The 25,911-nt window shown below is 36.0% G+C and overlaps 3 protein-coding genes across 3 annotated transcripts; 1 reads left to right on the top strand and 2 right to left on the bottom strand.

Moving 5' to 3' along the window:
- Window positions 1-4,536: 4,536 nt before the first annotated feature.
- On the bottom strand, window positions 4,537-5,214 carry LOC141680887 (uncharacterized). Its single transcript, XM_074486982.1, has 2 exons — window positions 5,025-5,214; window positions 4,537-4,880 (listed from the first exon to the last, which is right to left on the bottom strand). The coding sequence occupies exons 1-2, from the start codon at window positions 5,212-5,214 to the stop codon at window positions 4,537-4,539; spliced, it is 534 nt and encodes a 177-aa protein (XP_074343083.1).
- Window positions 5,215-7,086: 1,872 nt separating this feature from the next.
- Window positions 7,087-18,615, top strand: LOC141676583 (putative UDP-N-acetylglucosamine--peptide N-acetylglucosaminyltransferase SEC). Its single transcript, XM_074482252.1, has 28 exons — window positions 7,087-7,498; window positions 9,532-9,677; window positions 9,760-9,858; window positions 9,937-9,987; window positions 10,600-10,716; window positions 10,795-10,851; window positions 11,321-11,440; window positions 11,610-11,672; window positions 11,753-11,831; window positions 12,040-12,149; window positions 12,251-12,304; window positions 12,396-12,463; window positions 12,562-12,664; window positions 12,852-13,054; window positions 13,152-13,248; window positions 13,690-13,761; window positions 13,881-13,957; window positions 14,037-14,153; window positions 14,260-14,344; window positions 14,440-14,607; window positions 14,967-15,077; window positions 15,165-15,251; window positions 15,384-15,511; window positions 15,596-15,678; window positions 16,881-16,986; window positions 17,095-17,241; window positions 17,378-17,498; window positions 18,278-18,615. The coding sequence occupies exons 1-28, from the start codon at window positions 7,342-7,344 to the stop codon at window positions 18,389-18,391; spliced, it is 2,940 nt and encodes a 979-aa protein (XP_074338353.1). The 5' UTR covers window positions 7,087-7,341; the 3' UTR covers window positions 18,392-18,615.
- Window positions 18,616-19,314: 699 nt separating this feature from the next.
- On the bottom strand, window positions 19,315-20,214 carry LOC141680886 (F-box/kelch-repeat protein At3g06240-like). The gene has a single exon (XM_074486981.1). The coding sequence runs from the start codon at window positions 20,212-20,214 to the stop codon at window positions 19,315-19,317; it is 900 nt and encodes a 299-aa protein (XP_074343082.1).
- Between the last annotated feature and the right edge of the window lie 5,697 nt (window positions 20,215-25,911).

The following is a 25,911-nucleotide window of genomic DNA, read 5'->3' as shown; positions in this document are numbered from 1 at the left end:
CATAAAGATTCCAAATTATCAATCAACAAATCATTTTATCATTAAAATGGAAAGTTTACAAATGTAGCTTGAAGAGTGCAAAAATCAAGGGGTAAGATGAACTGGACAAAGAAGTGTAGCAGCTCTGATAGATTATCTGTCAGATTTTAACCCTTAGAATAGAAATATATAAAAGAACTTTAAAAATTGTGTTAGTATATTTTAGTGTTGTTCCTGTAAACTGTATATGCTATTCTATAAGCACGACACATGTCATTTATCCCGGGGGTTACCAAAACAGTCCAGAACTCTTTGTATTTACAAAGTAAAAGCTAAATTCATATTATTTAAGACACAACCCAGTTGCTTTCGAATAAGATCAAGTGAGTTTTGATATTTGTCTTTTATAGTTGAATAATTATCACAACAAACATACCCAAGCTGTTAAGTTCAACCAAGCCCAAAACACTAAACTTGATTTACTGAAAATAATTAAAAAATGTTTTTTCAAGAAAAATCAAGAAACACACATACACCCCTTTTGTGTGCATTTCATACCTAACAATGGATATTGGTGGTATATATATATATATATCATAAAACGATGTATTTTTTTAATTTGTAAGATGAAATCTTGAAGATTGATTGACATAAAGCAAGTAAATGCAAATACAGATCTATTTTTAGGCAAAGATAGCAGAGCTTTTGTATTTCATTCTTATCCCAAAAACATAGAGCCCTTACAACTATATAGCAGGACATGAGTCTGCTTTCAACGGAAGAATCCAAAATAAGATAAACTAACAATAATAAAAAGAAAACAATAACAAATATGCAGGTGGTCCATGCAGCAGGTGGCAGATAGAGGGAAGGTGGTCCAAGTAGAATGGCACAAAGGCAGGATGATGTGGACAAAAGAGATGGCATGAATCAGTTGGACAAGCTAGCGTTATTACTCCCCTGCAAGCTGAGCAGAGGATGGAGTCACTGCTCCAAGCTTGTGTAACAGGTAGTGATGTTGTTTGACCGAGAGAGGCTTTGTGAGTAGATCAGCAATTTGTTCAGTTGACGGAACACGAGATGTAGTCATGACACCAGTCTTGAGCTTTTCTCGGATGAAATGGCAATCGACCTCCACATGTTTGGTCCTTTCATGTAGGACGGGATTCGCTGCAATTGATATGGCAGCTAAGTTATCACAGTTGAGAATTGTAGGAGGCAAATTGTTCAATCCCATGTCCTTGAGCAAAGCATGGAGCCAAGATACTTCACACACAGTCAAGGCCATTGCACGGTATTCAGCTTCAGCCGTGGATCGAGCAACAACACTCTGTTTTTTAGCTTTCCAGCTTATTGGAGAATTACCAAGCAAGATGCAGAATCCAGATGTCGATCTCCTTGTAACTGGGCAGTTGGCCCAGTCACTATCACTATATGCTTGAAGAGATGCAGCAGAAGTAGTGGCAAGAAGTATACCTTGACGTGGGTTGGCAACTAGATACCTCAACAGGCGTTTGGCTGCCTGCATATGGATAGAGGTGGGTTGATGCATGAACTGGCTCAGCACGTGAACAGGAAAAGCGATATCCGGACGAGTCACCGTGAGGTAGATGAGTTTACCAATCAATCTCTGGTAAGGATGTGGGTTTATTAGGATAGTGCCTTGAGTTGGTGTGAGCTTCACATGAGAGTCCATTGGCACCTTCAAAGGTTTTGCATCAGTAAGACCATATTCTGCAATAAGATCTACTGCATATTTTTGTTGAGACACAAAGAAGCCGTTCGAGGACCTTGAAATTTCGAGTCCCAAGAAGTAATTGACTTGCCCCAAGTCCTTCATGTGAAACATTGTGGAAAACATTGTCTTCAGATTCTGAATTTCTAAAGCAGAGTTGCCACATATGAGAATGTCGTCAACATAGACAAGAATAAGAGTTATTGTTGTTGCCGTATTCTTGACAAATAGACTGTGATCCGTCTGGGACTGAGTGAATTGCAACTGAAGAAGTGTAGAGGAGAGTTTGCTAAACCACTGTTGTGGTGCTTGTTTAAGCCCATATAGTGATTTCAGAAGCTTGCAAACGAACTCTGTTACGTGTTGAATAGACGTCTCAGTAGAAATCCTGGAACCATAACCAGTATATCCAGGGGGAAATTTCATGTACACAACTTCTTCCAGATCCCCATTCAAGAATGCGTTACTTACATCCATCTGCACTGTCAGCCATCCCTGAATTGCAGTCACTGCAAAGAGAGACCGAAGAGTTGTTAATTTGGCAACTGGTGCAAACGTTTCCATGTAGTCAACACCATATTTTTGCCTGCATCCAAGAATGACCAAGCGAGAATTGAATCTTTCAATCTTGCCATCTGGACCATACTTCGTTTTATACAGCCATTTACAACCTATAGATTTCTTGCCAGGAGGTAAGGAAGTAATAGTCCAAGTTTTGTTATCTTCGAGAGCTTGTAACTCCTGGTTCATGGCATTGATCCAGTGGGTATGTTGCACAGCTTAATTAAAGGTTAAAGGGTCTGCAGTTTTATTAAGAGTAGCAAGGAAACAGTGAAAAACTGGAGACACATTATGCTCGATCACTTGGGTATGTTGGCAGCAGGAGTTTGTGGTTGTGTAGTGATATAATCAGAAAGCCAATCAGGTTGTTTATGTTCTCTGGTAGATTTTCGAGCAGGTGGTGGAGGAGATGGTGAGGGTGATGGCGTTTCTCTATGGGTAGTAGGTGCAGAAAAAAGATGAGAGTGTAATGGGGACTGTTGTTCTTCAGGTGAGGCCACAGGCAGATCATCATAATCAAGAACATTGCGTGGTTGGTGTGGTAGTTGAATTGGTGTAGGATGCATATATTTGGTAGGGCTGGAGGGGTTGAAAGGGAATACATTTTCAGTAAAAGTGACATCACGGGAGACGAATAGTGTTTGAGTTGTCAAATCCAATAGCTTATATCCCTTTTGAAAAGCTGGATAACCAAGGAACAAGCAAGGTACACCTCGAGCTTTAAATTTGTCAATAGTATTTTCAGGGTTTGCAGCAAAGGCAAGACAACCAAATGTTTTTACCAAGTCGTAATCAGGGAGTTTATGATAAAGAGTTTCAAAAGGGGACTTGTTACCTAGTATAGGAGTAGGCAATCTGTTTAACAGATAGACATATGTCATGATGCAGTCACCCCAGAAGCTCAAAGGCAATGAAGCTTGAAATCTTAGACACCTGGCCATCTCCAGAATTGTTCGATGTCGTCTTTCAGCACGAGCATTCTGCTGTGGGCGTCCCACACATGATGTTTGATGCAGCATGCCCTCAGTAGCATAGAATAGTCTACAGGCTTGATCAGAAAATTCCGGAGCATTGTCCGTTCTCAAGTTCAAGACAGACTTGTGAAAGTGCGTTTTGACATACTGAAAAAATTGCTTTATCGTGGCCAGATAATCTGATTTTTGCTGCATAAGAAATGTCCAAGTGAACCTGGTGCAGTCATCCACCACAGTTAGAAAATACCTATATTTTCCTCGAGTTTGAACTTTATACGGCCCCCACGTGTCAAGATGCACTAACTCAAAAGGCATATCAGATTGACTGGAGCTCAGATCATAAGGAAGTTTTGTAAACTTTCCCATAGGACAGGTGATACAGATCTGTGAAGTAGGTTGTAACTGTGATTTTAAACATGGTATGTGTTTGAGTCTGGACAAAGGAGCATGCCCCAGTCTATTATGCCATAAGGTGTATAGGTCTGTTATGGCCCTGCTTGTATTGGCAAACATAAGAGTCAGAGGTTTATCTTCCAAGTAATAGAGGCCATTTTGCAATTGTCCAATTGCTTTAACACCTCTTGTGACAGGATCTACAATTTCACACACATTGGGTTTAAAGTTGACAATACAGTTATCATCTTTTGAGAGTTTGTGAATGGAGAGCAAGTTGTGCCTGAATTGGGGGACATATTACACCTTTTGCAAGATCAGTCCGTTCTTGAGATGCACACCACCAATGTGGGTAATTGCAGCAGTGTCACCAGTAGGAAGCTTGATGAGAAGATTTGATTTGACTGGTTGCACATTTATCAAGTGATCGAAATGTGAAGTCATGTGATCACTTGCACCGGAGTCTATGATCCATATATTTTTGTCAGCAGGTGAAAAATTGCAAGTGACCATGCCAGAAAAGCAATTATCAAGCTCATCTTCAGTATCATACCCTTTTGGCTTTGCAATATTACAATTTGGAATCAACTTTAGCAATTGTTGTAGTTGTTGCTGGGACAGTACCACCTCAGCATTGTCACTACTACCACTAGCTTGAACATTGTTAGCTCTGTGATATTCAGTTTTGGAGTTTGACCATCTTGGATTTGGTGATCCTTTTGGCATTGACTTCTTATTCTTATGGTGCCACTTAGGGTATCCTACCTTGGTCCAACACTTTTCAGTAGCATGGCCTTTTACCCCACACGCAGTGCAAGAGCTAATTTTATATTCCACCTGAGTTTTACTGAACATAGCAGCTAACTCTAACTCAGCCTGACTTAAGATATCACTTTATGATTCTTCTTGCTGTATAGAAGCATAGGCAACCTCAACCGTGGGAAGAGGCTGCATCATTAACAACTGGCTTCTTAAAGCAGAATAACAGTCATCTAAGCCATTCAAGAACTGAAAAAGTCTGGACTCAGCTTTTTGAGACTCAAGAGATTTTATAAAAGCCTTAACATCATCCGCGACAGTTGTAACAGGTGGGTGTGTGTTCATAGAATCTATTTCTTCCCAGAGACTACTAAGTGTAGTATAATAGTCATTAATTTTCGATCTGTTTTGTTTGAGTGCAAACAGATCTCTATTGAGTTTATATTTACGAGACCCATTACTTAGCATAAACCGCTTCTCTAGATGAGTCCACACATCATTAACATAGTTTATAAACAAAATAGACTGTTTGATATTATCAGATACATTGTTGTGAAGCCAGGATATTACCAGGTCATTGCAGGTGTCCCATTGCGTGGCTTATGTCTCATCATCGGTGCTACGCTTGACAGTTCCTTGTACAAAACCCAATTTCCTTTTCGATGAAAGCTGTATTTCAAGAGAACGCTTCCATGACCTGTAGTCACCAGCTCCCCGTAGCTTTGACACACTAATAGATAGTGGTCCATCAGAAAGATGAATAAAGAGGGGATTTTGCATATCAGTAAAGGTAAAACGACCTGGAGTTGTCATAGTCAAGAACAGTTTTCAAGAAATAGAACTCTAGACTCTCAGATCTGAAATCAATAAAGGAAGCTGTTTGCTGAATGAAAAAGATGCGTCAATCTTTGGTTGTTACGAGGAAGACTATATTTGCATTACTAGCTCTGATACCATGAAGATTGATTGACATAAAGCAAGTAAATGCAAATACAGATCTATTTTTAGGCAAAGATAGCAGAGCTTTTGTATTTCATTCTTATCCCAAAAACATAGAGCCCTTACAGCTATATAGCAGGACATGAGTCTGCTTCCAACGGAAGAATCCAAAATAAGATAAACTAACAATAATGAAAAGAAAACAATAACAAATATGCAGGTGGTCCATGCAGCAGGTGGCAGATAGAGGGAAGGTGGTCCAAGTAGAATGGCACAAAGGCAGGATGATGTGGACAAAAGAGATGGCATGAATCAGTTGGACAAGCTAGCGTTATTAAATCTTTTATTTGAGCTTCAAAAACATGTAATTGAATGCAAAACTATACTTTTCAAAACGTTATTAAAAATCTTTACAAAAACAATTTAAGAGACTAAAACTTATTATAATGCATAATAAAAGGTCAAATCAGTTACGGTAATAAAAACATAATAATTCGATTAAACTAATTAAAAAAAGCCTAATTAAAGTAACATAAAAAAACTCACATTAAATATACATTAACAAGAATATAAAGTAAATCAATTTTGAAACAAACCGAAAAAAGTAATAAATATTTCATGAATCGATCCAATAGTTAGACCGATCATAAAGTATCTACAAGACATGCAATTTTATTATAAAAAAATCATAGTTAATTATAAGAAATAAAGAACATAATTTATGAAATTCATAAGAGACGCTCTGAGACAAACAATGGTCTGTTTGTTTTGTCAATTTTATAGTTATATCGGAACTTGAACTTTTTTGGAATTAAGTTAGTGCTATAAGTTACACCGTAGCCATAAATGTATGTGTTTGGTTTATCATATAACTAGTGATTATGTAGTTAATCTTGATAAGTATTAAATGATTTTGTACTTGTTAATTATGTAACTTTTAGTGATCATGGTTGAACTTGATAACTAAGTTCAGGAAGTATAAATACCATATAACTTCAACTTCTTTTGTCCAATTTAAATTACATTAAACTAAACAGTATAACTATTTTATAATTCAAAGAACTTCAAGCTATATAGTTCAATTACATCGAAACAAACGAGGTCAATATTTTAATTAAATCAGATATGCCATATATAACATCCAAATATTTTAGAAGGAATTTCTCTTATATATATCAAGTTATTTAGCTAGTATCAAACATTCTCAAATATTTTTATTATATTAAAGTGAATTTCCGAAACGCCCCTATTTTTCTATCATATCTACAGTTCCCCTCCAAAACGTCGAGATAATTCAATTCAACTTATAATATAATATATAAATAACACACTTATTAACTAATTTTGTATTACTCTCATTTATCTATATTCATGTCAATTAACACATTATTTATATTAAGAAAAAAAATAGTAAATAACTCATATTATTTCTATCACATTTTTTTTTCATTTGTTTATGTACAAGATATTCCGGAAAATCATAGTTATAAAATTCAACCAATTTTTCAAAAATTATCGATAAATAAGCCAAATTATTTTGATCGGTTTTGATAAATCATTGATAAATCATCCAACTTTTTAAAAATTATCCAATAACTCACAAATCGGTACCTTAACCGTTAGTTCCAATTTTCGAAACCAGTAACCATGATTAAAATAGATAAATATCATTTAAAAAAGGAACATTATCCTAATTAAATATCTAACTAAATCAAATTAATCAATATAATATTCTAGAACACTCACCAAACGCGTCATAACAAAACGAACCCAAAATCCATTTCCATATCACACATCTCTCTCTCTCTATAAAATTCCGATATATACATACAAAATCTGTGTGTATATATAGAATCATTTAGCTTAATTCTCGAATAATAAATCTCATATTTATATGACAAAATTCACTCACCATCTTCTCGTCCCGTAAATCTCTTCGATTTGGTCGATATATACACACAATAATCTGTATCTATATATTTAACTAGTACTGAATTGACGATGTTATCGGTTCAAAGCGATCTGCGACAGCTTCAATTGCAGCAGATGGTGGTGCCTAGGGTTTACAGTAACGGCGATCATCGAAATGATCCGTTTTTGTTGCACTCGGAGCCGGTTTCGGGGCTCCGGATTGGGTCGGGTTTGGAGGCGAGGGAAGGTGAGTGGTTTTGGTTTGTGATTGATTGTGTTTTGAGCTGCTTTGGTTTGTTTTTGGTGATTTAAGTGGTAAAGTTGTGATTTTTGTGTTTTTGGATTGATTTAAGTGATAAAGTTAGGGTTTTTATGATTTGTGAATTGATTTAAGTGGTAAATTTAGGGTTTTTGGTTGATTTAAGTGGTGAAGTTAGGGTTTTTATGGTTGTTATGATTATGTGAATTGATTTAAGCGGTAAAGGTAGGGTTTTTATGATTTCTGAATTGTTCTAAGTGGTGAAGTTGGGGTTTTTATGATTTGTGAATTGATTTAAATGGTAAATTTAGGGTTTTTGGTTGATTTAAGTGGTAAAGTTAGGGTTTTTATGTTTTTTATGATTCTGTGAATTGATTTAAGTGGTAAAGTTAGGGTTTTTTTGATTTCTGAATTGTTTTAAGTGGTAAAGTTAGGGTTTTTATGATTGTGAATTGATTTAATTGCTGAATTTAGGGTTTTTGGTTGATTTAAGTGGTAAAGTTAGGGTTTTTATGGTTTTTATGATTATGTGAATTGATTTAAGTGGTAAAGTTAGGGTTTTTATGATTTCTGAATTGTTTTAAGTGATAAAGTTAGGGTTTTTATGATTTTTGAATTGATTTAAGTAGTTAAGTTAGGGTTTTTATGATTTTGAATTAATTGAAATGGTAAAGTTAGGATTTTTATGAATTTTATGATTTTTGAATTGATTGAATTGGCAAAGTTAGGGTTTTTATGAATTTATTGATTTTGTGAATTGATTTAAGTAGTCAAGTTAGGGTTTTATGTTTTTGGAATTAATTGAATTGGTAAAGTTAGGGTTATTATGAATATTGTGATTTTTGAATTTACTGAAGTGGCAAAGTTAGGGTTTTAATGAATTTTGTGATTTTTTAATTGATTGAAGTGGTAAAGTTGGGGTTTATTTGAATTTTGTGATTTTTGAATTGACTGAAGTGGTAAAGTTAGGGTTTTTATGCTTTCTGTTTTTTTGGTTGCTTGAAGTGGTAAATTTTGGGGGGTTATGATATTTGGGTGGGTTTGATTTTTGGTAAGTCAGATATGGTTATTTTTGTTGATTTGGATTGGTGAAGGTGTGATTTATTAGTTGGTAGAGAAAAAGGTGTGATCTTTTACTACTTTAGCTTTTCGGGTTTGTGAATCTATGGTTGATTTGAGTGGATTGATTGTGTGCATGTGATGGTAGTGTGGAATGTTTATGGCGCCAGTGAATTTGATTGGGTAGTGTTACGTTTGATTTGTTTTGGTGGCTTTTATGTGTTGTAATAAGATACGAAGATTCGAAATGTGCATGGCTTAATGTGTTAGAAGATACACTATGCGAGAGTAAGAACGGTAGACTGCAGTTAGTAATCATGTGAATTAATCTTGTGGAAACCCCTATTAGTTAATAACTTGGAAATCGGACACTAGATACTGTCGCGAAGTTTCAAATTGCAATTACATGCTCCTTGGATTAGATCTGAAATGAATGTTTGATTAATTCCGCAGTTAGTAATTATGTGAAATTAATCTTGGAGATACCCCTATTAGCTAATAAATTGGGAAATCGGACACTAGACACTGTTGTGAAGTTGCAAATACTATTTGGAAGTTAAATTCTGAAATGAAAGGTTGATTAGATCCGCAATAAATCTCGGAGATACCATAGTAGTTAATAACTTATAAAATCGGACACCAGACACTGTTGCGAAGTTGCAAAATGCGAGTTTCTGGAAAGTTTAGTTTACTGATGATTAGATTATCATTTGGTCCAGATATATGAGATATAGAAAATATCTGTGGCAAACTTGTGTCCTCTGTGATAGCTGATAGTGTAAATGTAAGCTTATGTTGAACTCAGATAAGTGCACAATTTCTGTGCTTTAGATATGTTCAACCTCTAATACAAAGGTTTGCAGCTTGGTCGTTTCAAAACTATTTGTGTTACTGATTATGTTGCGTTTTCTTTGTCTGGGTTATGGTGGTTGATGAAATATATTTTACTTTTTGTGTTGCAGTGGATGAGGACATGCTCATGGCTCTCGCTCATCAAGACTATAAGGCTTGCAACTTCAAGCAAGCTTTAGAAAATAGCAAGGCTGTTTATCAGAGAAATCCAAGCCGAACAGATAATCTTCTCCTCCTAGGGGCAGTTCATTATCAGGTTATTGTAATTCTCTCTTGTTAGTTGCTGTATTGTTATCGAGCAATTCATGCATATTGACTGACCTCTTTTTCTGTTTTAGTTGCATGAGTTTGATTTGTGCATCGCAAAGAATGAAGAAGCTCTGCAGATTGATCCTCATTTTGCAGAGTGTTATGGTAACATGGCTAATGCTTGGAAGGTAAATACAATCATTTTGTCAAATGCTATATTGTCTTTTAAATTTTCAATGTTTTAAAACAGTGTTTTTTCTACACAGGAAAAGGGAAATATTGATGTTGCGATTCGCTACTATTTAGTCGCTATCGAGGTTTGTGCAGCAAGCAGCCGTACATCTGATTTTAATGTTGTTGATCCGATAGTTTTCTTGTACTCTGACTTCATTCGTGTCAGTGACTGTTTCATTTCCTGGTGAACCCCAAAACCCACTGTAGCTGGAGAACCGGATGTATTTATTACCACATATTTTGCGCATTTTCCCCTTCGAGAAATGCGTGGTATATCAGTTCTGTATGTCACATAAAACCTCCACAATGTTGTTGCATTAGCTGATGTGATGCACAACTCTTGTGACTCACCCACTTGAAATCAGTCTCATCTGGGGTTTATATACGGGTTTTGAAAGTTTGTTTGATATAATTTAGGTTACTTAGTAGAGTGCTTTGTCTTGTGTTATGGCTAGTAGCGGAAATTTAGATGAAATTGAGAAGTGAAGTGAGAATTTTTAGACTGATTGCAGTATTTTCAAATGTTATGATGTCTAGTATGTGTTGGGAAGACATTCTAGAATTTTTTGAAAAAATTGTTCGCTGCTAGAATCTTGTATGGGTGAAAATGGATGAGAGGATTACGTTGTCTTTCAAGCTATATCTTTCTCTCTCCTGGTTATATTTCCTCTTGTTCAACTGCTCTATTACTGCAGCTTCGTCCTAATTTCGCTGATGCTTGGTCGAATTTGGCAAGTGCATACATGCGGAAAGGGAGGATGAATGATGCAGCTCAGTGCTGTCGGCAGGCTCTGGCCATAAACCCTCGTTTGGTAACATTTTTCTTGTTAGTAGAATCTATTGTTATATGATTTTGTGAGATGGATTTTTAATATTCGTAACTGTTGTAGGTTGATGCACATAGTAATTTAGGCAATCTGATGAAGGCTCAAGGACTGGTGAACGAGGTACGACGTCTATGATTTGTGTATTTGATAAATTGTGGTTTTGGAAGGTGGGGTATGTAAATATTGTAAACCGATGCTCTGCTGTTCCTTCTTCTTTGTATTTTTCTGTAAAATATAAAAATACTTGTGTAGACTTTTTCCAGCAAGATGTCCTACAAACAGAATAATATTTTTATTAAGTTTCATCTGAAAACTGGAGGCATAGTTCATGTTAGTGTATTAGATTACTTCTAATTCTTATCTTTACTCCGGTACAGTTATTACTAAATTTTAGTTTTGCTAAGTGCAATGTGTGTGAATATTTTAGCTGTGCTATTAAATGTTTATTGTTCAGTTGAAACTTGAAAGTCAAGTTGACTGATTACCCCATAGAATGTCACCCGTGTATCTTATTACTAGTTGGGTGTAGTATTATATGCTTGCAATTAAGTTCCTTCATTGGATGTACTAACACATTTCTCTGACCTAGGCGTACAACTGCTATATCGAGGCTCTCCGTTTACAGCCAAATTTTGCAATTGCATGGTCCAATCTTGCTGGCCTTTTTATGGAATCGGGTGATCTGAATAGGGCTCTACAATATTATAAGGTATGTACGGAATCATGAAATTATGTTCTTATGAAATTATAGGGCTCTGAATAGGGTGATTCTGTCGTATGCATTTATGCATATGCTTTTTTGTCAGAATGCATACGTTTTTGTATGTATGCATATTGCTATTTTCTTTTTATTAAATTTGGTTGAAACTGGTTTTCAGGAAGCCGTTAAGCTCAAACCAACATTTGCAGATGCATACTTGAACCTGGGTAATGTGTACAAGGTAAGTTTCCGTCGTAGGCAATGAACTTTCCACTCCAGGTAAGCAATTCTTTGTTATGCTAACTCTTTGTTATACACCAGGCTCTGCATTTGCTTCAAGAGGCTACCGTGTGCTATCAGCGTGCTCTTCAGTCACGCCCTGATTATGCAATGGCCTACGGTGAGGCTCTTTTCTGCATATTGTTTAGACCTCTCTACCGTGCATTCGTTTAAACCACATGCAAAAATGAACATTGTTATTGCGTACTTTTATGATGTGTCCTTAACCAACTATATTACTAGTGATTGGTTTAATCTAGTCATCCATGATTCTACAGATTTGATTTTGATGTTATTTATATTTCGATTTCGGCTATTGTATTATGCAGCTAATCTGGCTACTATATTTTACGAGCAAGGAAAAATGGACTTGGCAATACTGAACTACAAGCGAGCCATTGCTTGTGATGCTGGGTTCTTGGAGGCATATAATAATTTGGTTTGCCCTTCAACTTCCAGATCTAATCTAATATCATGAAATTGATTCCCTCTTAAGATTTTAACCTTAGTTGACCTCTGTTCATAAACTTTTACTTACAGGGGAATGCACTGAAGGATGCTGGAAGGGTTGAAGAAGCTAGTCACTGCTATCGTGTATGTTTTTTTGGTTATAATTCCTTGGATCTTTCTAAATTTTCCTTTTATACCTGCATTCTGATAAAATAAGGCTTGTTGTTTTCTCTAGCAATGCCTTTCTCTGCAACCAACCCATCCTCAGGCTCTAACTAATCTTGGAAATATCTACATGGAATGGTATGCTTAGCTGATGGCTATTGTGCCTTAATTTTCAATGGGAATTTGTTCCTGTCCATGGCTTGACATGGCGATTTTATTAATTGTTTCTCATTTAGGAATATGACCCCTGCTGCGGCACAATGTTACAAGGCAACATTATCTGTTACAACCGGACTTTCTGCCCCTTTCAATAATTTAGCAATCATATACAAACAGCAGGTAGTAGCTTCTACCATATAAGTCTAATGTTTGTCACTTTGTTCAATTGTTTCCTTGTTTTCTCTCTCACTGGCAGACTCCGTTTTTTTATCTTGTCATATTAATGTGTTCATCTGTCTGAATTGTCTTCTGTACACCACAGTTTTATTTTTGGCAAATTTTGTAGTTGAAACAATTCTGATTGCAGGGAAATTATGCGGATGCTATATCATGCTATAATGAAGTTCTGCGCATCGATCCACATGCTGCTGATGGACTTGTTAACCGGGGAAACACTTATAAGGAGATCGGTAGGGTTACTGAAGCAATTCAAGATTATCTGCGAGCTGTAGCTACCCGACCAACCATGGCCGAAGCTCATGCAAATTTGGCTTCTGCTTATAAGGACAGGTAACTTAAACTAATCTTTATTATGCTTGGACATGCAGTTTCCACCTGTTTTTTTACGTATATGCTCATCTTAATTTTTTGTTTGGATCAACACCAGTGGGCATATGGAAGCTGCTATTAAAAGTTATAAGCAAGCTTTGGTTCTGCGCCCTGATTTTCCAGAAGCTACTTGTAATCTTCTACATACGTTACAGGTACATCAATATATGGTCTGTTTATATCTACGAACCATGACTCATTTTATGAGACTGTATGTACTGCAGTACAGTGTTATTGGGACATACCATTTGCATGTCAATATTATGGAATAAAAATTGAAACCCCGCGGTATGCTTTCGTTTACTATTTGTAAGTGTGTATAAAACAATTGATTTAAAAGTTTACGGGAGAATCTTTTGTCTATCTAAAATTTTCTTGTTTTGTAACCAAGCACATTAACTCAGTTGGACCTGAAAGTTAATCTAGCTCGTGAATCAATGATATATTGGAATTTAGCGGTATATTATTATTGGCAGATAGTTTTCTGACAGTTACTATTGAGCCTACTCTCTTTTATATTTCGGAAGATAGACGAGAAGCTAATTGATGTATGCTATTGATACATAGTCCATCTGACGTAATTATCTGCTTTTCAGTGTGTGTGCGACTGGGATGGTCGGAAGAAAATGTTTGTTGAAGTTGAAGGGATTCTTCAAAGGCAGATCAAGGTTCGATTAGATTAGCAGGATTTAAACTCTGCTTCAGTATATGTTCTTTGTTATACAGTTCTTGTGAGTGATTTCGTCCAGCTAGACCGGTCATCTAACTTGTCTTTTACTGTTTTCAGATGTCAGTTCTTCCAAGTGTTCAGCCATTCCATGCAATAGCATATCCTCTCGATCCTATGCTTGCACTTGAGATCAGGTGAGGATTGTATAATTTTCGAACTATTTATTTGCATATGCCCATATCGTGTCACTAATTAAATATTGTTGTTTTTTAGCCGGAAATATGCACAGCACTGTTCTGTAGTTGCTTCCCGTTTTTCTCTCCCTCCATTTACCCATCCCATGCCAATCCCCATAAAGGGCGGTGGTAGAAATGGTCGATTGAGAATTGGGTAAGTTGAATTTGGATCCCTCTTTGAAGCCCTGTAAGGTTGTTTACTGACCTAGAGGCTGTGGTGTTTACTGACACGAGGTTTGGTAATCCTGTTTTGGTTTTAGGTATGTGAGCAGTGATTTTGGTAACCATCCATTATCACATCTGATGGGTTCTGTCTGGGGCATGCATGACACAGAAAATGTCGAGGTCTCAAAATTAACTTTTAACTTGACGAGAGTAATTTGTAGAAGATTCATGTGCTGCCTGATGTTATATTGAGCATGATCTTTGTTTCCTATTAGGTTTTCTGCTATGCTCTAAGTCCAAATGATGGCTCTGAATGGAGGTTGCGCACTCAATCGGAAGCAGAACACTTCATAGATGTATCGGCTATGTCATCTGATATGATTGCCAGGCTGATCAATGAGAATCAAATCCAAATCCTTATCAACCTTAATGGTTATACCAAGGTTTAGTACATTCCACCCCCCTCTAACCAAAATCCTTTCTCACTGTATATATAACTAAACTAAAGCGTAAAGTGTTTTTTTGGCTTATCTCATTTGCATATAATAAAGTAGCATCCAAGATATATGTTGGTTTGGGCTTTTGAGATTTTTTCTTCTGACTGTTTCAACACATACCACATATCATCTAAATCAAGGAGAAAATAGAGCATTGTCATTTGTCAATATGGAAGTGTTGTTTTGTATTTGCCTTCTGTCCGGTGAAATTTTGTAGTTCGGCAAAGTCCTAGTTTCTTTTGTTGTCTTAAAAGGTATTTGCATCTTTAAGTCTATCTGATCAAGTTTATATATGTATTTTCCAGGGGGCTAGAAATGAAATATTTGCTATGCAGCCTGCGCCTATCCAGGTCTCTTACATGGGTTTTCCTGGAACTACAGGGGCAACCTACATAGACTATTTGGTTACTGATGAGGTTAGGAAGTTTTTTTCATCTCTTTGCGCTTCTTTTCTTTCAAATAGTGTACAGTCAATTGTAAGATTTAATAATCTTCTGTTGCAGTTTGTTTCTCCATCGAAATTTTCTCAAATATACTCGGAGACACTTGTCCATCTCCCTCACTGTTACTTTGTAAATGATTACAAGCAGGTTAGAATTTTGGGATCATAGTTTTTTTAGATGCTTGATTTTAAATTAGAAATTCGATTCTAAATTATGTTTGATATAATTTACTCAAAAGTTGACTTAGTTATTTTTTCTAATGATTTCATTTGTATATAGAAAAATCGAGATGTACTGGATCCAGCCTGCCAACCCAAGCGATCAGATTATGGACTGCCAGAGGGCAAATTTATATTTGCCTTCTTTAATCAGCTCTACAAGATTGATCCTGAGATATTTATTACTTGGTAATTTATAGATGGTTTTTAATGGTAAAATCTAGCATTGATGTTTAATTGAGGTATAATCTTATACACTGACAATTATTTCAGGTGCAACATTCTCAAACGAGTTCCTAACAGTGCACTCTGGCTTCTTCGGTTTCCAGCTGCAGGAGAACCAAGACTGCGTGCATGTACGTTTTGAGTTTAGCGATATTATTTTAACTAGCTTATAACCCGTGCGATGCACAGTTTTCTAAAATTTATTTGTTTTATTTTTTAAAATTTTATAATTTTTTTATAATTTTTAATGTATGTATATTATTATTTATGATGTTTGTATTTATATTGTTATAATTTATTATATTTTGTTGCAATAATGTTTCAACAAATATGTAGATATTGAGAAATATATGGATGTTAAATTTTATTACTTTTTTGTCATGTATATTATATAGTTATATATATAGTAAAATATTAGATCTTATTACGGTTATATCATTACGTCATATTTTATTGTTTGAGGATTAGTAGAACAATTTTTTTTATATTTATAATTGGTTGAACCTCTAATCATATTCTATCTAGGATCATATTTTGAAATTGTATTTTATTCTCGTGTTTGAAAAGTATTAGAACAATGTGATCATTTTCTATTTATTAAGAATTTTTTTAATTGATTTTAGAGGTTTTTTTTTCAAATAAGATATTTTATTATTATTCTATTTAGTTTAGGATTTCTACTTCTTTTTGGTTTAAATCTTATGTTCTATTCAATTTAAAATACCGTAAGATATAATAAGATATGTTATTATTATTTTATTTAATTTAGAATGCCTACTTCTTTTTGGTTTAAATATTATATTATATTCAAGTTAGAATACAGTTGATTATAGAAGAATTTGTGAAGGATTTGGAGTCATAATGTATTTACAATTTTATTTTTATATCTAATTATCATTCTATTTAATATATGATGCCTATTTCTTTTTGGTTTAAATCTTATATTCTATTCAGTTTAGAATACAGTTGATTAAGGATTCTTGAAGGATTAGGAGCCGTAATGTATTTATAATTTGATTTTCATATCTAATTTTATAATCTAACGGCTAGGGTGTTACCTTTTATGATCCAACGGTTGAGATTGTTTTGGCGGTACAGGGACCATAACTACCAAATATTTGGATAAGATCCCCCTTATGCATATTATATAATAAGGGTATAAAGGTGGTCTAAATAAGGATATAATGGGGTATAAAGGTGGTCTAAGCGTATATGCATGACAAATTACTGCATTTGTCAGATATTTTGTTTTCTTTTAGTTTGCTAGTGTTTGTTTATACTTCTAAATTCTAAGGTTTATGTGTATTTAACCTGGTCACTCTGTGTTGTCCAGATGCTGCTGCACAGGGAGTGCAACCAGACCAAATTATTTTTACGGATGTTGCAATGAAGAGTGAACATATCAAGCGAAGTGCTTTAGCAGATTTGTTCCTTGACTCGTACGTTACATCTTCAATATTAACCTATGTTTTAGGATAAGGGATGTTTCTTAATATTGGTTATTATTAGCAAGTTTGATTGAAGTCATTTTTCTTCATCTTGCGCAGGCCTCTTTGCAATGCACACACTACAGGTACAGATGTTCTTTGGGCTGGTCTACCAATGGTGACACTTCCTCTCGAGAAAATGGCGACTAGAGTTGCTGGTTCACTGTGCCTGGCCACCGGACTTGGAGAGGAAATGATCGTTAGCAGGTACATTCTAGAATATATATGTTAATGATGTTCTTTAATAGGGTTTGTGTAGTGAGGTATAAATTTTTTCCTGCAAAATGAAAAAAGTGAGAATCTTAATTACTAAGTTGCCTGCAACTTTCGTTGGGACATGTAGTATGAAAGAGTATGAAGAGAGGGCGGTATCACTGGCGTTAAATAGATCGAAGCTTCAGGATCTTACACACAGACTCAAGGCGTCTCGCTTGACTTGCCCATTATTTGATACTGCGAGATGGGTAAGTGAACTGTTTAAAATGTTCTTATGAGTGTGAATATGTTGCTTTATCATACTAAAACTTTCCAAACATTGTGATATTTGGTGTACTTTCCTCTCTCTTTCATCCTGCCTATGCCGTTAACGAGGTTTATATAAACTTGTTCATTATTGTCAAATAATATTAAAAAATATTAATTAATTATTTTTCAAATATGAAAGTTACGTTAAAAATTGACTAAATGTACTTTCCAATAATATAACTTTTATTATTTTTGTCAATTATATTATAGGTGTAAATTTCAGTCAAAATTTGGTCAAGTTGACCGGTCAAAAGTTAAAATGGACATGTATTTAGGGACGGAGGGAGTATGATATGATTTTTTCAGTTTAGGTTTTAGTTGGAACACACTCATGACTCATGAGATTTGATTATCATGTCACCTCTAAAATAAAAATTAGAATTTGTTCTGAATGATGTCCCAGAAATGTTGAGTGTAATTTATCCTCCGATAATAAATCCCATCTGTCTGGTAATGCAATTGGTAATTTATTTGTCCAAGTAATAATTTATCTAGTTTCCCCAAGTAGGACGGAGCTTACTAATCTCCTTTAAGTCTTGTATTCTTGATATTTGGTGTACTTTCCTCGCTCTTTCATCCTGCCTGTGTCGTCAAATATAAACTTGTTCATTATTGTTTGTATCAGTTTTATGTATTCTGTTAAATATTGATCAGATAAAGTTCTGCATAATAGCGAGTGAACCTGCACTGATTTCAAAACCTGGATAATGTATTGCAGGTAAGGAATCTTGAAAGAGCATATTTTAAGATGTGGAATCTTTACTGCTCAGGCCAGCATCCTTTGCCCTTCAAAGTGACTGAGAATAATTCTGAGTTTCCATATGACCGGTAGTTGTGAGTTCCCATATGACCGGTAGTTGTGGACTTGTGGTAGCAAGTAGGGAAGGCAATGTAGATATAAATTAAGAGAATGTGACAATACCTAGGATAGATTGGATGATTAGGATGGCGCTGTTGCGATGTTGTGTACTAAATATGGCATTGAGATTTCCTTATAAATTTTAAAACCTGTGTTGGAAATTACCTTCAAATTTTAGTGCTTTAAGTTGTTGTGTTTCTTCTTTTCTTGAGAGAATCTGTGGCTATATAGATTAATCATGTAAAATAGGATGGTTCAATGCTTCATAGAAAACATCAAATTAGTATGAAGGCTGAGTTTAGACAGTTTGCAGTTGAGTTGAGTTTCGAGGAGAGGACTGTGAAGGCTGCTGCTGTTATGGTGAGACTTCTAGCGGGTATTGCCCGGATTCTGGTTTCAGTGACCTACTTGCAAGTTGGTGATGAGTTAAGTGATGTTTTAGCCTATTAACTCAATAATCATATTTACTAGTAATATTTTCGATCTAGGATGCACTTTCTTGATTGCCCTTGTTGTCTCTGTTGCATCATGACAACAATAGTAGTTGAACAAGCAGAAAATAAACATATTTACTAGGAATAAACTATAAAAATAAAATATTTTCTAGTGATAGTATAGAACTAGGTTATATTCAGAATTGTAATGCAAGGTTATCTATCGCCAACAAAGTAATGGAAGTATGATAGAAGAGACTGTTAGGAAAAGCAACTAATAGCTGGTTGTCCTAGTTGGTTTTAGAGTGTAACTTTAAGGGCTTACCACCCCACGGTCACAAGTTCGAACTTTTCGTCACAAGTTTGAACTCTCCGGAAGATACGGGAGTAAGTGAATTTCCATACTCGGTGGGTACGAGTGTGCTAGCCGTTGTTCGTATTAGTTGAGGTGCGTGAAAGGGATTAGTTGAGGTGCGTGAAGGCTGGTCCGGACACCGAATTAACGTATTCGTTCATTATCCAAATATCAGCAGCGTGGCTGCTCCAAACATAATGTACCACACAAAGATTTTCTCCCAGAGTGTGCAAGGCCAAAGTGTCTGAATCTTTCTGGTGTTCTGGAACCGTGATTTCTCGATACATCTCTGTTTTTACAGCAATAGAAACAATAAAACAAGGTTCTCTCTGAACAACCCAGTTTAGAGCTCCATGTGCCAGCTTCCCCATATCCCAGAGACTTGTAACTGTTAAATTTTCGATCATTCTCCAGCAATCAGATTTCAAACTATAAACCCAGAATCTACAGAATCCAGTATGACCAGTGAAGAAAGAAAATACTTTATAGTCATCTTTCGATTCATCGTAGCCAAAGCCACACACTACAAGTTCATGCCCACGCCTAGACAAGGTCAGTTGAGGAAGTTTTCTTGATTTTTTAGTAGTCGGGTTCCACAACAATGCACAACCATCGTAACCTGCTAAACAAACCAACCCGTGACAACAACCGACAACATATGTAAATCGATCTTTGAATTTCATTGGATAGAGATCAAGTTGAATAGCATCAGTAACAGACTCATTAAGCAAAGAGTACAGAGAGCAACTCTTAAGCCATAGGTGTTCAAGAATAAGACCCTCAAATTCGACGTGTGGGAGATAAAACGTCTGGCTCATAACGAGACGATGTTGAGTAAACCGAGAGTTATAAATTTTGATGAACTCCGGAGAGGAAATAAGAGACAACCTTGACTTACAAACAGACCTACATTGCAAAAGAGTCTTCACCGAAAGTCTAGAGAGTATGTCATAGAGGAGATCGTTTAGAAGGACAGAGTTGGCGTTAGCGTTTTCATGAGTTGCCATGATATTTAATATATATATATATATATTTTTTTTTATAAATATAACCCAGTACCTGAAACGACAAAGAATAAACTCTTCACACTTAAACTATCTAACCTTAAACTGTGCTCAAGTAGAAAATCTAATGAAGGCTATGTCATGTTATCTCACTCGTATACCATTCTTTTTATGACTCCTAGTTAGGAAAACTAGAAGAAATTTGATACTATTACAAAACTATATTTGATTTACACTCAAATTTGGAAAAGATTGGTTTACAATATCCGATTAGAACTAAATCTATAATATGTGTATTTCAAGTTATTCTCAATTTTGAAGAATTGTTTTTTTCTTTTACCAAATTTATGTAAAACAAATTGTTTTTGATAAATATCGAATCCAGTTTGCTAGTTTGACAAAAGTGACTACACAGCTCGAATAGCTTTAGTCATGATGTTGCCGATATATGAAAACCTATATTGGTTTACACGTTGACAGGAATATATATCCAACAAATATAAAGAGTTTGCAAGATAGAATCTATCTGTCATCAATTAGACTACTTCTTGAGCCTCACAAAGTCGATCTCTATATATTTTTAATCCTGATATATTTCTGTCTTTAACATCTAGGAAATTAAGCAGTACTAGAGCAGGAAAAAACAACTTAAGCACGCTCCCCACGGAACCTCCTAGCCAGCTGAATGTCCTTAGACATGATTGCACACAAGTCAGTATCTTCGAACAGATTGACTAGGTATGCCTCAGCTGCCTCCTCTTGTACGGCATGGCTAGACGGAAACAAGATCCGTGACGGTGGTTCTTCGTTGAAAAACGTGAACAATAATCGTCGGATTTTATGAACAGTGTTTAGTGTTTGTGATTATTGGTGGATGAAATTGCTTAGGGTTAGTGGTGGATCCTTTGCGCTCTCGTTTCTGATCCCTTATAATTTGCCTACATATCCCTATTTATAGGGAATCAAACCAACGTAGTTTTTGGGGAACAAGAAACCTAACGGGCTTAGATTTCTTGTCCCGAGGCCCAGTAGGAAACCTACTGGAAACCGTCTTCTACTAGATTTAGAAATATCGGCCGATGAGGCCCAACCACAAAGGCCCAAGGCTCGTCCATGTCTTCGAGACTTCATGGATAAGGCGTAACCCTGACCAAGGATAACCCTCCACTACCAGCTGTTTCTCTAAACCGTGGGCGCAGGTATAGCCGTGGTTCACCCCAAATGTTGGACGCATCCTTGTCACCCAGATAAGGAGCCCCTACCAGATTACAGGACAAGCAATCCCAGGCTTTTGGGTGTAAAATACAGGATACTCCGAAGTCTCCCAACGAGGACACCCGTTAACTACAGAGACAGAGCTCCCAGAGTTTATCCCACATCCCCAATGAGGACATTCATTGACTACAGGAGGAGGCCTTCCGTCCAGGCATACCCTTGGAGGTCTCTGACCACGGACACGGCCTTCCCGTGGTTGCATTACAGGAAGGAGTTCTTCAATAGAATACCTGCAACAAATGCGTTAGTAATATTAATCTTCTTCTTTCTTGAATCATCCAAAGAGTCCGTCCAAGTAACCGTGCTGAAATCCCATCTAAGCTTCCTTCCTTACTTAGGGCGCGCCCTGAGCACATTCCACAGGTAAGGGATCAACTCAAAGATATCATCCAAAGTCTTTTATTTCAGCAACAGGGCGCGCCTCCATCATTAATTAGGGCACACCTTAACTTGGTTATGATGTTAACCATTAGGCCTTCAAAGTATTTAATTAATAGCTTCTTCTTTTTAACATAAGGGCGCGCCGTCATCCCATATCCGTAGGGCGCACCTTTATTCTTTCTATTAACAGATTTGCCTTTCCTTAATTTCAGGCATGAATATCTCAATTAAGATCAATTGACCCGGTTTTGACCCGATCAAGGTGAATACCAAATTTTGGGCATAACAACTACCCCCTAAATTTTATATGCTATTGAAAATGGGATTATAATTTTTACTCGTCTTTATCAAAATTTGTATAAACTTATGTATTATCAATATCATCTTATAGGGCGCGCCTTCAACAGGGCACGCCTTTGGAACATACCACTTTACCTTTATTCAAAATTCAAATTACTGTGATGTTCAGAGAGGGTGCGCCTTCAAGGGGGCGCGTCCTTTGAATTCTAAACGGTTCAAAAACGGTTCCCCTCTTTCTCGGGAATCGTGACCGACGTGATTGTTGGGACTGACAGCTGTCCCACGTCACCTTTACCTATAAATACAGATAATCATTCATTTTTTACTTTTTTACTTTTCTTCTTCCTTTTTCACTTTACTTTCTCTTTCCAGAAAACATCTCCGACGACAGTTGAGAGTTCTACTCTTCTCGGAATTAGTCAATCTTTCGTCGTTCTCAAGCTTTTTCCGATCAACCTCTTTTTTATCCCAAAAGGTACACAGAACTCTTCTTGTTTCTTTATTTCGTCAAGTAAATGACAATTCATATTTATTATATCTGTTCATCTTCTATTTGTGTTCTTCATGACTAAATTGTGTATGTATATGTGTATATGTATTTGTGTATATATGGATTGTGTAATTTAGATCCATAATTTTAGGGTTTAAAATTCAAATTTGTGTTTTTAGGATTTCAACCGTTGCTCCTGAATAATCTATGCCCAATTTTGGATTTAAGAACACACGTACTAACCTCTATAGTCTTCGCACTGTTTATTTTACCCTAAGGCGCGCCATCCGCTTTAGGGCGCGCCACCTCATTTTTATTATTACTTGTTACAAACCCTATACTGTAGGCGCACCTTCCCTTTCCTTTCATGTCAGCATTTAGTACTGTGATACAGACCTCTGGGCGCGCCTTCTATCTTTATTATTTTTTATTCTTCTTAGACGTAGGGCTGTCAAAAAAATTTGAATAATCCGATATTCATTCGGAATATCCAAATTCGTATACGAAATAAAGCGGATATTATCCGTATCCGAAACAAAACGGATATTATTTGTATTTGAATCTGACGATTGTGGATACGAATACGGATATAGGCATATTCATATCCGATAATATCCGAATCTGAATAAATATATTTTATTTTTAAAAATTTAAATAATTTAAAAATATATTTTATTAAATTTATTCCTATTCGAAGATGATGAATGCAGACATTGCTGTCAAGTAATATATATACAAAGGTCAGATACGATTTATTCGAATGCCGCGTATTAGCACTCCCAATAATAATAATATATACTCATACTTCCTATGGTCCTAATTGGGCTGTCCAGGGACTCTAAACCTAGGCTCTGATACCAAAAACTGTCACACCCCAAACTACAACACATACACACTGAATAAAAGAGAACCATAATTATTACAAACTTATAAGTCCAAAGGACGATAATGATCTAATACAACCCAACCAAAATAATAACAATCCCAAGATCTTTACAAGTTCAGAGTTTGGAACAACCCTTCTAACTAATACCCCGATTACATACTGGCGGATTCCGCATATACTATATATATTCTACCTGCGCCCTCTAATGATCTTCACCATGCCTACCGGTTGACTTACGTGCGGTCTGCTTGGTACGAACCATGATTGCTAGTTGTAGAACAGGGTTAAACACAAGAAAATGAGCTACAACGCTCAACAAGTACTAATCATTCTACTATGCAAGACATTATCTCAAAATCACGAGTTCATAAATCAAGGGGATTATGGATACTTGTAAGAATGACAATAAGGAACATGAAGTTATAATATGAAGACATGGTAAAATTATAGCAATTAAAACATGGTATATGGAATCATGATATCGGGAAATATGTTATAGTATAAAGGCACGGTAGAATCATAATAATCGAAACATGGCATATGGTATCATGGCATCGGGCAATCATGTTATAAATATCAAATCATCAAAATCATTTTAGGACGCTACGGATTACAGCCGGTGATCAACCACGAAATAATCCCGAACCTCACTGGGTTCTCAAATATAATGGGATCCCTAGGCTATATGTGAGCCTATCAATAACGTGAAAAGGACTTGCGTCTGGATCTGATCCACTAAGATAAGAAAATATTTATTTTATTTTTATTGATTTATAACATGGATGCCGGGGAAAGATTGGGTATCAACTTAATTAAATTAGATTCAAGGGAAGAATATTTGAAGGTAAAGTACAAATCAAGTTAAGAGTGATTAACTGAAGTATTTGAAATAATTATGGACATGGGGTTGTTATAACTTAGCATTCATGGGAAATGTATATATGAGCAACAATTATAAGAATAAAGAGGTAAGTAACTTGCCAACAATTATAAGCATAAGAAAATAGTAACTTTCCTTCCAATAGTTCTAAGATTATTCGATCTTGACGGCACGAGTCTTCCCCTTCGCTTTGGAACCTACCCATATATTAACCTCATTACTATTCACCCTTTATCGACTTATACGCCTATAAGCTTCTAGACTAAACTTTACCCCTATTATAATTACTATTACACAAACTTATGATTACACATACAATTCAAGTAATCCACATAGTCACATAATCACGTAATGGCATGGCATATGATACTTAGCTATTATCACCTAAGTCTCTAAGCACGTAAGTAAATAACACATAAGAACTATCACTAAGGCTTCACTCTATCTATTCTGACCTTAACTTAAACCAAAAGATGCTATGCAACACTCAGACCCTTTACTTCTAAGATCCAAACACAACATACACCACTAAAGTTATCGAATGACACTCGAAAGGGTGCTCTCGAGTTTCTTGGTGAAAATGGGGTGTTTCTACCTTGGGCCTTCACTTAAAATCACTTTCCATAGGGTGTTAAGACTCTAAACTAACTTCTAAAGTTGTTAAGACTCAGGGGCCTTACTTCTAAAGGTTTACAAAGGTCAAAACTCTCACCGAAGTCCCCTGCGAGCAACAGTTTGCACGACCTGTGCTCTTTGGCAAAATCTCGACTTCTACATAGGGCCTTCTAACAAAACCACTTCCTATGGATTCTTAAGACCAAAACCTAACTCTCAGACTTGGTTTCAGGCCAAGGCCTCATCTAGGCCTCTCTAGGCTTCTACCCAAAGTTGACTCTGCCCAGCCCCCACTAGAATTCAAACTGCTCTATTTTTACTTACATAAAACCCACTTTTCTCATTCAATTTTTAATTCTAAAGGTTTTTTAAGCTTACTAGGGATGCATTATACTTATTTAAGCCAAGGTCCCGTGAAGGCCTAGTCCATGGCTTGGTTATAATCGACCAAAGTTCAAGTTTACCCAGCCCCCTGCCCTGTTCTAAGTTGCTCTCGGTTATGGGGGTGTGCACCTACCTCAACGCAAGTTTCTTGTTGAACCAAGGCTACTGGACTCAAGTATAACTCAATTCCTAACTCCAGTAAATTTGGGCCTAGCAAGACCTCCCCAAAACTCACCTAAAACAGCCTATACTTAGGGTGGAAAAATCTGCTACTTAGTGCCTAGTGTACCTCCTTCCACCTTAACTTCCATTCCAACACCAAAACCAACATAACAAACCTAATCTATAACATGCACAACCCTACTGAATATCATTTTATGGGCAATAAGAGTATAAACCTAGCCATATAAATCGATTACCAAGGCAAACATAAAGAACATAACAAGGCAGATTTTTACATATACTATTTTTAAGCAAAATTCCGAACCA

The sequence above is a fragment of the Apium graveolens genome, chromosome 8 (genome assembly GCF_009905375.1).
Source record: "Apium graveolens cultivar Ventura chromosome 8, ASM990537v1, whole genome shotgun sequence".
NCBI classification, from domain to species: Eukaryota; Viridiplantae; Streptophyta; class Magnoliopsida; order Apiales; family Apiaceae; genus Apium; species Apium graveolens.
This window is presented reverse-complemented; position numbering and strand designations above follow the sequence as displayed.

Bases quoted from the DNA above. Each gene is read 5' to 3' on its own strand.
- LOC141680887 (XM_074486982.1), bottom strand. From the start codon at position 5,214: ATGACAACTCCAGGTCGTTTTACCTTTACTGATATGCAAAATCCCCTC. The intron at 4,881-5,024 runs GTAGCACCGATG...GGACTCATCTAG, and splicing joins TGTACAAGGAACTGTCAAGC to AGAAGCGGTTTATGCTAAGT.
- LOC141676583 (XM_074482252.1), top strand. From the start codon at position 7,342: ATGTTATCGGTTCAAAGCGATCTGCGACAGCTTCAATTGCAGCAGATG. The intron at 17,242-17,377 runs GTACATTCTAGA...TGGGACATGTAG, and splicing joins GAGGAAATGATCGTTAGCAG to TATGAAAGAGTATGAAGAGA. The intron at 17,499-18,277 runs GTAAGTGAACTG...AATGTATTGCAG, and splicing joins TATTTGATACTGCGAGATGG to GTAAGGAATCTTGAAAGAGC.
- LOC141680886 (XM_074486981.1), bottom strand. From the start codon at position 20,214: ATGGCAACTCATGAAAACGCTAACGCCAACTCTGTCCTTCTAAACGAT.